The 11,021-nt window shown below is 37.0% G+C and overlaps 1 protein-coding gene across 1 annotated transcript; it reads right to left on the bottom strand.

Annotated features, from left to right (window-relative positions):
• Positions 1 to 708: 708 nt before the first annotated feature.
• On the bottom strand, positions 709 to 4,646 carry LOC149253504 (uncharacterized). Its single transcript, XM_089456848.1, has 5 exons — positions 4,319 to 4,646; positions 3,236 to 3,379; positions 2,487 to 2,616; positions 1,201 to 2,383; positions 709 to 1,070 (listed from the first exon to the last, which is right to left on the bottom strand). The coding sequence occupies exons 2-4, from the start codon at positions 3,366 to 3,368 to the stop codon at positions 1,201 to 1,203; spliced, it is 1,446 nt and encodes a 481-aa protein (XP_089312974.1). The 5' UTR covers positions 3,369 to 3,379; positions 4,319 to 4,646; the 3' UTR covers positions 709 to 1,070.
• Positions 4,647 to 11,021: the final 6,375 nt, after the last annotated feature.

The raw sequence follows: 11,021 nt of genomic DNA on the forward strand, positions 1-11,021 counted from the left end.
TATATTATATAATTTCCTATAAAACTATAATATTAAATTACAAAAATAATCAATTAAAAAATAATAAATTTAAATTATATATATATATAATTATAATTTTATAATAATAATAATTCAATCTCAGAATTAAAATTAATATTATATATTGGAATAATCCATTCATATTTTCTTAGCTATTTCTTTTAAGATAGTTGGCTCCTAAAATTTAGAAATAAATATATAAAGTGTTTCTGATTTTAAACTTACAATTTCTCATATACACAGTAAACTTACAACAATTATATATAAATTTACTGACATATAATTTTTAAATTTTTAATGATTATTTTAACTATTCTATCTATCTATTTAATAAATTCCAAAATAAGATAAATGATTTATATTCAAGATTTATATAAAGCTAGCATTGCAAGACCAATTTCGTCCCATAACAAAGTGAACGAACATTAAATTACGTATTTCTATATAGAATAAGTATGCTTTTTATTTATAACTAATATATAATAAAATACAAATGTATTAATCTTTAATAATTCAAAATTCTATTGATTTGCATTTCGAAATAATGTTGTGACAGTAAGGAATGAGCAATTTTATGCATGTAAATAAGCTCTTTGCGAATCACACATACAATGACTGCTCAAGTGTTGAGCACTGTATTTCCAGATAGCACTGGTCTATTGAATAATGACTAGCTATATATATATATATATATATATGTTAATCAACTCCATTAAAAATGGCACACAAAAATACACTGATCATAGAGCAATGAATATGTCCCTCACTCGCTGTAGCTAATAATTAATATGAACATTAGGAATAATGAATATGTCCCTCATTCTACTTGGACAAATATCGACACTGGAAATTCGACAAATATCGACGCTGGAAATTCTAATTACATCTCTTGTAGCTGTAAAACATATAAAAATTCACGCCAGAATCAATTAAATCTGAAATGTTGAAGAAGGGCATCATGTATCTATGGTCCTGTATAGTTTCAGCAGACGGCTTTTTTGATATATACAGAGATCCCACAAGGATCAGGCTCCCATGACGTTCATATACTGCAAACAAATCATAGAATATAGCATTCAGAATGTGTTGTGGAAATCAGGAAAAGTACAAAAATATGGCACAACAGTTCAAGTATGACAGTTTTCCTGCAACGAATGAATAATACGAAAAAAATTGAACCTATTCTGACTGTACTGGTCTGATGATATGCTCGAGGCCTGCAGGAATTGTATCGACTAACTTTAGCATATTGCTCCAGTAGTCTCTTCCGTCTTCAGTATTCAAGTCCGACCAGAGATGGGTGTTGCCTGCTGGCAATCCAAGTGTACCATTTGGCTTGGTCATAGTTGAATTCTCTGTAAAGTCTAGCAAGAGCTCAGCTGGAACCAGTGATCCTCCATAGTTACCGTTGTTGTTGTTGTTAATCATTGAAGAACTGCTTTCATTAGAACCTAGGTCACTAGGGCCACTGAAAAGATTTGATCTGGGAGAGCCACAGGCTGGTATCAAAGCCGGGAGTGAATTGGACTTGTGGTCTGGCCACAGGAAATTAGTGTTATGATCAGACATTTCTTCTTTTGTATTAATCGTTGGTCCTTGCAGGGTGCAAGGCAGCAAATTATGGCCATATTCGTCTTGATATGACTTCATTTTGTCGCTCTCGTTCAATTTTAGATTGTTTTCACCATTGAAAACATGACTTGTTTCCTTCCGAGCATCATCAGTTATGCAGGAATCGCTTGGAGGTGCAATGGCACCTTGACCCAACTGCAAATTAGGGGCGGAGTAAGCACAGCCAAGGGCTAAGGAGCACATGTTATCTAAAAAGTGAGTAACAGACCCCTGGTGATCTTGGTGCAGTGCCAGTCCCTCCACATTTCCAGACTGATCTGGAACGCTATAGCTCCCTGAGCATCTGTTTGAGCCTTGAACCAAATGTTGATCCATGTTCTGAGAATTAAGTGCCAGTACTGATACAGGCTGCTGTTGGGCCCAAACATGAGAACCCAGAGCAACAGCCGGGTCATCAAATCTGCATGCAGCAGCAGATCTTAGCAGATTTAGGTCTAGCTGGTTCATATTTCCATTTTCAGCATTCATTATATTGGATGAAGACCTATATGCAGCAAGCTTCATGTAATCTCTAAGCCATCGTGCTTCAGCCTCCATTCTTGCATTCTCCCACTGTGTCAGAGAAGCAAAATATTGAGATATCTGGGAAGCAGCAAAGAGGTCTGTCCGTGGTCTATGAGTCATTGGATCGATTCCCATTTGAAGCAATCGTTTCTTCAAATGCGTGTTCCAGTAGTTCTTGATCTCGTTGTCTGTTCTGCCCGGCAGATGAGCAGCTATTGCAGACCACCTGAACATTGAATATAACATTAAAATTCCAGCAGGCTAATCAATCCCAAACATCGTGAGTTATAAAAGTACATGAGACGCATCAAGGTTTGTTGAGAGATTACTTGTTTCCAAGAATTGCATGGAGTTGGAGAATTGTCTGTTCTTCGTCAAAAGAAAACTTTCCCCGCTTTATATCAGGCCTCAAATAGTTGGTCCATCGAAGCCTGCAACTTTTGCCACACCTAAGCAACCCTGCAACATAGAAACATCACAAATTTTGACACGGTAAACAACGATAGAACTTCGCAAGGCCTAATTCAGAAGGGTACCCATTCATAGAAATTGGACACATAAACTGTATGTGAGGTGTACCGATGCTCATAAAAAGTGAAGGATCGCTAATGAATTCTTCATTGCCCTAGAAGATCTCCATTACATCTAACTTGTCTTTGTGCATAACCTCAGACAGGTTTTCTGGGCACACCATCAATGGTAAAAGTGGATAGCTTCATGATTGACCTTTCAAAGTCATGCTGTGGTGTATTAGTTAAGGTCCTAATCTAAATTGTTAAAACTTCTGGGTAACTTCCGTATATCACCAACACCTTAGGTTACCTAAAATTAAGATGAATTTATCTTAATTATTCACTCTATATAACTGAGTCCAAAAATCTGATAATCTTTAAATTGCACCTGCATTCTTTATCTTAAAACTTCTGGGTAATATCCACATCTTAGGTTTTCTAAAATTTAAATGAAAATATGTTAATCATTCAGTATTCATAGCTTAGTTCAGAAATCAGATAATCTTGGAATTGCACCTGCATTCTTTCTAACATAGTTCAAAAAGTAGAGAATCTTTGAATTGCACCTGCATTCTTGGGTAAGGCTCGCCAACTCCCATGACCATGCTTCTGTATGTAGTCCACAAGCTTTTGATCCTCCTCCGGTGTCCAGGGACCTTTCTTCAGTCCGTTCTCGTCGCAACAAGGAGCCCTGCCCATATTGTTCAGTCCTGATTCAGCAAACATAACATCAAGTTAGGTAGACAGAAAAAACATTCTTAATCTTATTGCTCTATGAAGTACATTAAGCACGATGTAACTACACAGATTGGCAGTTTCAAAAAATTGATATCTCTTCAATGTATGTGTTGAATAAACGATATTGTTCACACATAATTACAGGACATGAGTATTAATTTAGTGTTTGACATAAGGATGAAGAAGTATAGTCTAATTGCGTTTAAATAGGCTAGCCACTTTCCATTTATCAAAAGTTCAGATACCTCTATGCCAATTTGACATAAAGCAGCAGCATAACTTTCATTGCACTTGCCAGGATTAGCTGCTTTGTAACCTAGCTAGAGGAGACTGTTTTGATTATTAAACATAGAAAGATTAAAGCCAAACTGCATAATTTTCATTGCACTTGCAAGGATTAGCTGCTTTGTAACCAAGCTAGAGGAGATTGTTGCTGATAATAAAACATAGAAAGATTAAAGCCAAACTGAACCGTGAGGAAGTTCAGATCTCATTTTGTTTCTTTCTCTCGATCTTTATCATTAATGAGTTATAATGGATCATTTCCAAAAACATACAAATGGAAAAAGGCCAAGACAAAATCAGGAAAATTCATCCCCACAAAGATACTCCAGCATTTTCAATGCCCAGAAGTAATTTTCTTCATGGAGAAGGCAAAACTTTTTCTAATAGAAAACAGTAAATAACAAATTCCATCGGGGTAAACAATAATTGCAATAATCCAGAACCCACCCTCCATATACAATCAGACAGATATTATTCCCTGGATCACTCACAACTTAAGGCAAGGGTTCATTTTCTGAGAACACATGTCAGAGTACAAAAGGTTGCATATTCAGTTTACTGTATATTTCTCCACCTGTACAAGGCACGTATTGCATTAAGGGAAACAATAAGGAGAAGCTACAGACCTTGGCCTCTGTGCTGTTGCTTCCTGTGGTCTGACAGATCCCTCTAGATCAATATAAAGCTAAACTCATGGATTCCACCAGCCACAGAATGTCTTGGTTGCAGCCAATTTATGGTAAGCGAGAGGATCAAATGCAAAATACAGGGATTTTTAGATCAAACAATTCATAATAGTGGAACCCATTCAGAAACCATAACGATAACTAACCAAGAACCGATGTCAGATTTGTAGCAGGAGGAGAGAGTATCGCCTGTTGTCCCACTGTAATTACTTAAAGAAAGGCCAGGGAGAAAAAGGATAAGTATGGTTCCGTGATTAAGGGCAGCAGCTCTCCTTCATGCTGTATTAACTGTAGTGGGTGGAAGATTTATATAGTGAGAAGGATGGGTTGACGAGGACAGTAGAGTTGTTGGCGGGAACTTACCAACTGATCTGCTGGTCTGTATCTATTAACGTTTATACTTTCGAAGGAGTTCTACAGTTTTTCGCCTCAGACCGCTTCTCCTAATGTTTCGCGGCGGTATTTTTCTGCCTGGAAATTTGAGAAAGAAAAACCGGCAGTATAGAGCTCGGAAGTTACTGATCAGTAAGAACCTTGAGCACGCAAATACCAACTATCAACGATGCTCTTTAAAACTTTACAAACTCCCTGCTCACATGTCTTCCTGTTTTACGCAAAGCCAAAATAACCAAAATCCGAGCGTCCATATTGTCAATTTTCTTACGTTTCCTTCGTTTCACTGTTATGGTGTTTTTCTGAGTGACTATTACGTCTCACCAAACTCGCGACGAAAATTCTACAGCCGCTGTCAAGGATTAAAAAATGGACGGAACCATCGCTAATTCATCCGTTGGATTTTTTAGGTCGGTCCCCCAACATTCCCAAATTTTAATATTTGCAAAGTTGGTGTGTAAATTCTATCTCTAGCACAATCATATATAAGGTCTGCTTGATATACCCAAGGGCTTCCATTAATTAGGAAATGTGGAGAATTCTAATCACATGACCCCTTAAGTTAGCAAAAGATCTATCAGATTTATTAGCAGTTGTACAAGAAATTAATTAATTTTTTAATAAATTTTTGGTTAAAGTTAAGTTAAAGGTATTCAAGGGCCACGGGGCTTTGGATTAATGGTGAATGGGTGCAAAGGCACTCCTTATGACAGGTCACTGGTTCAAATCCCTCTGGGTGCTCACTTACCAAAAAAAAAAAAAGATTATAGGTATTCAACCAATTTATATATCTATAAGTCTCAAATTCAATACAACAATATTTATAGACATAATATGTTGGAAGAATCACTGCACCTCTATGGAATCCGTAATTTCCACCCTAGGGATCCTAGTTATTGGTTAGGAACATTTACCAACACCTGCGAGTTTTGGTGTAATGGAAAACCTCTTCACGGTATCGGACTCTGGACCCAGGGTCGATTCCCTCAAGTTGCGTTTAAGGGGGGGTGTTGGAAGAATGACCACACCTCTATGGAATCCGTAATTTCCAACCTGGGGATCCTAGTCACTGGTTTGGAACGTTTACCAACACTTGCGGGTTTTGGTGTAATAGAAAACCTCTTCATGGTAAACGTTCCAAACCAATAAGTAGGATCCCCAAGGTGGAAATTACGGATTCCATAGAGGTGTGGTGATTCTTCCAACGCCCCCCCTCAAATGCAACTCGGGGGAATCGAACCTGGGTCCAGGCTCTGATACCATGAAGAGGTTTTTCATTACATCAAAACCCGCAAGTGTTGGTAAACGTTCCAAACAAATAACTAGGATCCCCAAGCTGGAAATTATGGATTCAATAGAGGTTTGGTGATTCTTCCAACACCCCCCCTCAAACGCAACTCGGGGGAATTGACCTTGGGTCTAAGCTCCGATACCATGAAGAGGTTTTTCACACCAAAACCTGTAGGTGTTGGTAAACATTCCAAACGAGTAACTAGGATCTCCAAGGTGGAAATTACAAATTCCATAAAGGTGCGGTGATTCTTCCAACACCCCCCCTCAAATGCAACTCGGGGGAATCGAACCTCGGTCCAGGCTCCGATACCATGAAGAGGTTTCCCATTACACCAAAACCCGGAGGTATTCGTAAACATTCCAAACCAATAACTAAGATTCCCAGGGTGGAAATTACGGATTCCATAGCGGTGCGGTGATTCTTCCAACACCCCCCCTCAAACACAACTCGGGGGAATCAAACCTCGATCCAGGCTTCGATACCATGAAGAGGTTTTCCGTTACACGAAAACCTGTAGGTGTTGGTAAACATTCCAAACCAGTAACTAGGATCTCTAGGGTGGAAATTATGGATTCCATAGAGGTGCGGTGATTCTTCCAACACCCCCCCTCAAACGCAACTCAGGGGAATCGAACCTGGATCTAGGCTCCGATACCATGAAAAGGATTTCCGTTACATCAAAACCCGTAGGTGTTGGTAAATGTTCCAAACCAGTAACTAGGATCCCCAGGGTGGAAATTACAGATTCCATAGAGGTGCGGTGATTCTTCCAACACCTCCACTCAAACGCAACTTGGGGGAATTGAACCTGGGTCCAGGCTTTGATACCATGAAGAGGTTTTCTGTTACACCAAAACCCGCAGGTTTTGGTAAACGTTACATACTAGTAACTAGGATACCGAGGGTGGAAATTACAAATTCCATAGAGTGCGGTGATTCTTCCAACACCCCCCTCTCAAACACAACTCGGGGGAATCGACCCTAGGTCGAGGTCTAATACCATGAAGAGGTTTTCCGTTATACCGAAACCCGCAGGTGTTGGTAAACTTTCCAAACCAATGACTAATCCCGAGGGTGGAAATTAAGGATTCCATAGAGGTGCAGTGATTCATTCAACACGCTCCCTCAAACGCAACTCGAGGGAATTAAACCTGGTGTTGGAAGAATCACCGCACCTCTATAGAATCCGTAATTTCCACCGTGGGGATCCTAGTTACTGGTTTGAAACGTTTACCAACACCTGCGGGTTTTGGTGTAATGGAAAACCTTTTCATGGTATCACAGTCTCGACCCAGGTTCGATTCCCTCGAGTTGTGTTTGAGGTGGGGTGTTGGAAGAATCATTGCACCTCTATGGAATCTGTAATTTCCATCTTGGGGATCCTAGTTCTTGGTTTGGAATGTTTAACAACACCTGCGGGTTTTGGTGTAACAGAAAACCTCTTCATGGTATCAGAGCCTGGACCCAAGTGAAGAGGTTTTCCGTTACACCAAATCCCAAGGGTGGAAATTATGGATTCCATAGAGGTGCGGTGATTCTTCCAACACCCCCCCTCAAACGCAATTCAGGGGAATCAAACCTAGGTCCAGGCTCTGATACCATGAAGGGGTTTTCTGTTACACCAAAACCCGTAGGTGTTGGTAAACATTTCAAACGAGTAACTAGGATCCCCAGGGTGGAAATTACAGATTCCATAGAGGTGCGGTGATTCTTTCAACACCCCCCCTCAAAGACAACTCGGGGGAATTGAACCTGGGTCGAGGCTCTAATACCATGAAGAGGTTTTACGTTACACCAAAACATGCAGGTGTTGGTAAACATTCCAAATCAGTAACTAGGATCCCCAAGGTGGAAATTACAGATTCCATAGAGGTGCGCAGATTCGTCCAACACCCCGTTTCAAACGCAACTCAGGGGAATTGAACCTGGGTCGAGGCTCCGATACCATGAAGAGGTTTTCCATTACACCAAAACTCACAGTTGTTGGTAAACGTTCCAAACCAGTAACTAGGATCCCCAGGTTGGAAATTACGAATTCCATAGAAGTGCAATGATTCTTCCAACATCGGGCCTCAAAGACAACTCAGGGAAATGCAACCTGGTACCATAAAGAGGTTTTCTGTTACACCAAAACAATAGAGGGACAACACTATTTATCAATTCATTATAACTCATCCTATAGAATTTAAACTAAAATTTAAACCAAATCCAAAAAAATAACTACCATTCCAGTTAACCATAAAAAATAACTCGAATTTACAACATGAGTATATTCTATAACCAGAACAAACTCTTTAAAAAGGTGCTTGATAGAAGCAGATCACACAATTTATTTTGCAAAAAATGGAAAACTAGAATAGCGGCCTCGTTATAAATTTCCTCACTTTTCCTTCCTTCCGTTTCTCTGCTGACAACTGTACGCATTGTGTTTTCTCGTCTGAATGTTACATTTCACCAAATTTGCTATAAAAATTCCACAAACGACGTCATATACATGTTGGATGACTCCAATCTAAGGAGCAGTATCTCAGTGATTCCGTGGATACAGTAGTTGGCCCCCCAACATTCCCCAACTTTAATAATTTTACAAAGATCTGGGCAAATTCTATGATTACGTTCATGATCATTGGAGATTATATACCCCACACGTTCATGATTTAATTACTCCGGTTAGCTCGAATGTATATACGAAGGATGACATTGTTTCTGTGTACCATGACCATAAAAGGACGAGCAACGTTACCTAATAATGGCCAAGCTGTGGCTCGTCACGTTTCTTGATTTGATCGTTGCTTATTAATTTGCTTCTTCGTTCCAACACACGCTTCATATAAATTTATGTCTTCAAGGAAGTGTCAATGGCATTTGTTAAAGCTTGTCCTTAGCATTTGTCCTCACATACTTTCCAATTTCACGATATCTATTCACGTAGCAAGTTGAAGTAATTAAATATGCAACAGGTTTGTCATTGAGCAATTTTTGTTTCTAATGTTGTAAGAATTTATATTTTTATAACTAAAATTTTAAAATAAAATTATTATAATAGAAATAAATATATAAAATTATAATAATTGAGTGTAGTTTAAATAATGGGAAGAAACTGTTGTAATCCTTTTCATACAGGTTTAATTTTTACATATAAATTTTTTAAATGATTATATAGTGAGGTGTTTATAATGTATTAACAATTTCAATCTTGCTTTAAAGTTATGGTAGTTGAGTCTCATGAACTACAAGCAAGAGGTTATGGAGTCAACTCCATAGGATGGTTACCTTTTTGGATTATTGGGTATCAAAAATATGTCTTCGCTAAGTTAAGTTACAAAAACTATAAGTGGCTTCTTTACACTAGGGTCATGGGGTTAAGTCCCAAGATGGTTTTCTTTGGGGATTGTTGGTTATTGGGACTCACTCAATGTCCCCATCAAACTAGGGTGCCAAAACTACAACTAATGGATTTACCCTAGAATCATGGGGTCAAGTCCAACAATATTGATTATTATTAAGCCTCACTTAATGTTCAAAAACTACAACTCCACATATTACCCAAGGGTCATGGGGTTAAGTTCCCAAGATGAATGGCTTTGTGGATTATTGGTAATTGGGACTCACTCAATGTCCCCATAAAGTTAGCGTGCCATAACTACAACTAATGGGTTTGCACCATAATCTTGGGGTCAAGTCCCACTATATGGATTATTATTAGGCCTTACTCAATGTTCTCACTGGATTAAATTGGTTGGAAAAACTATAATAAAATACCTTACATAAAATATCATCTTGAGAATGAGAAGAAGTGCCTATAAAAATTATATATATATATATATATATATATATATATATATAAAGCTACATTACCCAAGGGTCATGGGGTTAATTCCCGAAGGTGGATGGTTATATATATATATATATATATATATATATATATATAAAAGTTACATTACCCAAGGGTCATGGGGTTAATTCCCGAAGGTGGATGGTTTTGTGGACTGTTGGTTATTTACTATGCCAAAACTACAACTAGTGGATTTACCCCATAATCATGGATCTAGTCCCACTATATGGATTATTATTAAGGCCGAACCAATCTTCTCACGAGATTAAATTGGTTGCCAAATCTATACTAAATCATCTTACTTAAAATATCATCCTCATAATGAAAAGAAGTACTGATAAACATTCTATAGATATATATACCACCTCCTCCACCTCCTCATCCTCTTTATAAAATTTTAAATCGCAATTTTTTTATGAAAGAGAACTAATGCAATATGTTATAGTAAATTAATAAAAAATAAATAGACATTATTTAACAAAATAACAAAATCCAAGAATGTGATCAAGGCTTGACTGTAATGTAGACATGTTAAATATATAGATATAATAAGAAATCACAATATGATAGCTAGCTTCGTATTCTAATGTTTCAAGCGAGTATATAAACAAGCATATTAAGTTTGAATGAATATTACCAAGATAGTACTTGAAAGTTATATATGTAATCAGTAGTTAAGTTTCTATTCTATTAAGGATTTGGAAATTGAAAAGAGAAGAAAGGTAAATAAATCATTGTTTAATTTATGTTAATATAAATTAAAAAAAAAAAAAATAATAATAAATTTTTTTATAATTTAAATGGGTAAAAAAATTATTGTTTAATTTAATTGAAAAATAAATAAATTTAATAATAATAATTTAATTTTATAATTATGTTTAAATTAGTTCTAGTTGTATGGCACAAGTTTCGTGTCCCCAACTACATAGACTAATTATAAGCTAATTTATGAAAAAGGTATACTATTTAGTGAAATGGTGATAATATGTACAAATAAAAATATTCTCAGTAAAATTAAAAATATTTTTTTATAGTTACGACCAAACTAAACACTAAATTAATGTATTAGATCTTATTATCTATGAAATAAAAAATCAAAATTTAAATTTGATGAGTATCCT

This window comes from Pinus tabuliformis, chromosome 7 (genome assembly GCF_031772625.1).
Source record: "Pinus tabuliformis cultivar Carrire ecotype Pingquan chromosome 7, CPIR1, whole genome shotgun sequence".
Classification (NCBI taxonomy): domain Eukaryota; kingdom Viridiplantae; phylum Streptophyta; class Pinopsida; order Pinales; family Pinaceae; genus Pinus; species Pinus tabuliformis.

What these genes read in the sequence shown, in the direction of transcription:
- LOC149253504 (XM_089456848.1), bottom strand. Translation starts at nt 3,368, where the DNA reads ATGGGCAGGGCTCCTTGTTGCGACGAGAACGGACTGAAGAAAGGTCCC. An exon ending in AGCCTTACCCAAGAATGCAG is followed by an intron (nt 2,617 to 3,235) that starts GTGCAATTCAAA and finishes TCTATGTTGCAG; the next exon opens with GGTTGCTTAGGTGTGGCAAA. An exon ending in CATGCAATTCTTGGAAACAA is followed by an intron (nt 2,384 to 2,486) that starts GTAATCTCTCAA and finishes TTCAATGTTCAG; the next exon opens with GTGGTCTGCAATAGCTGCTC.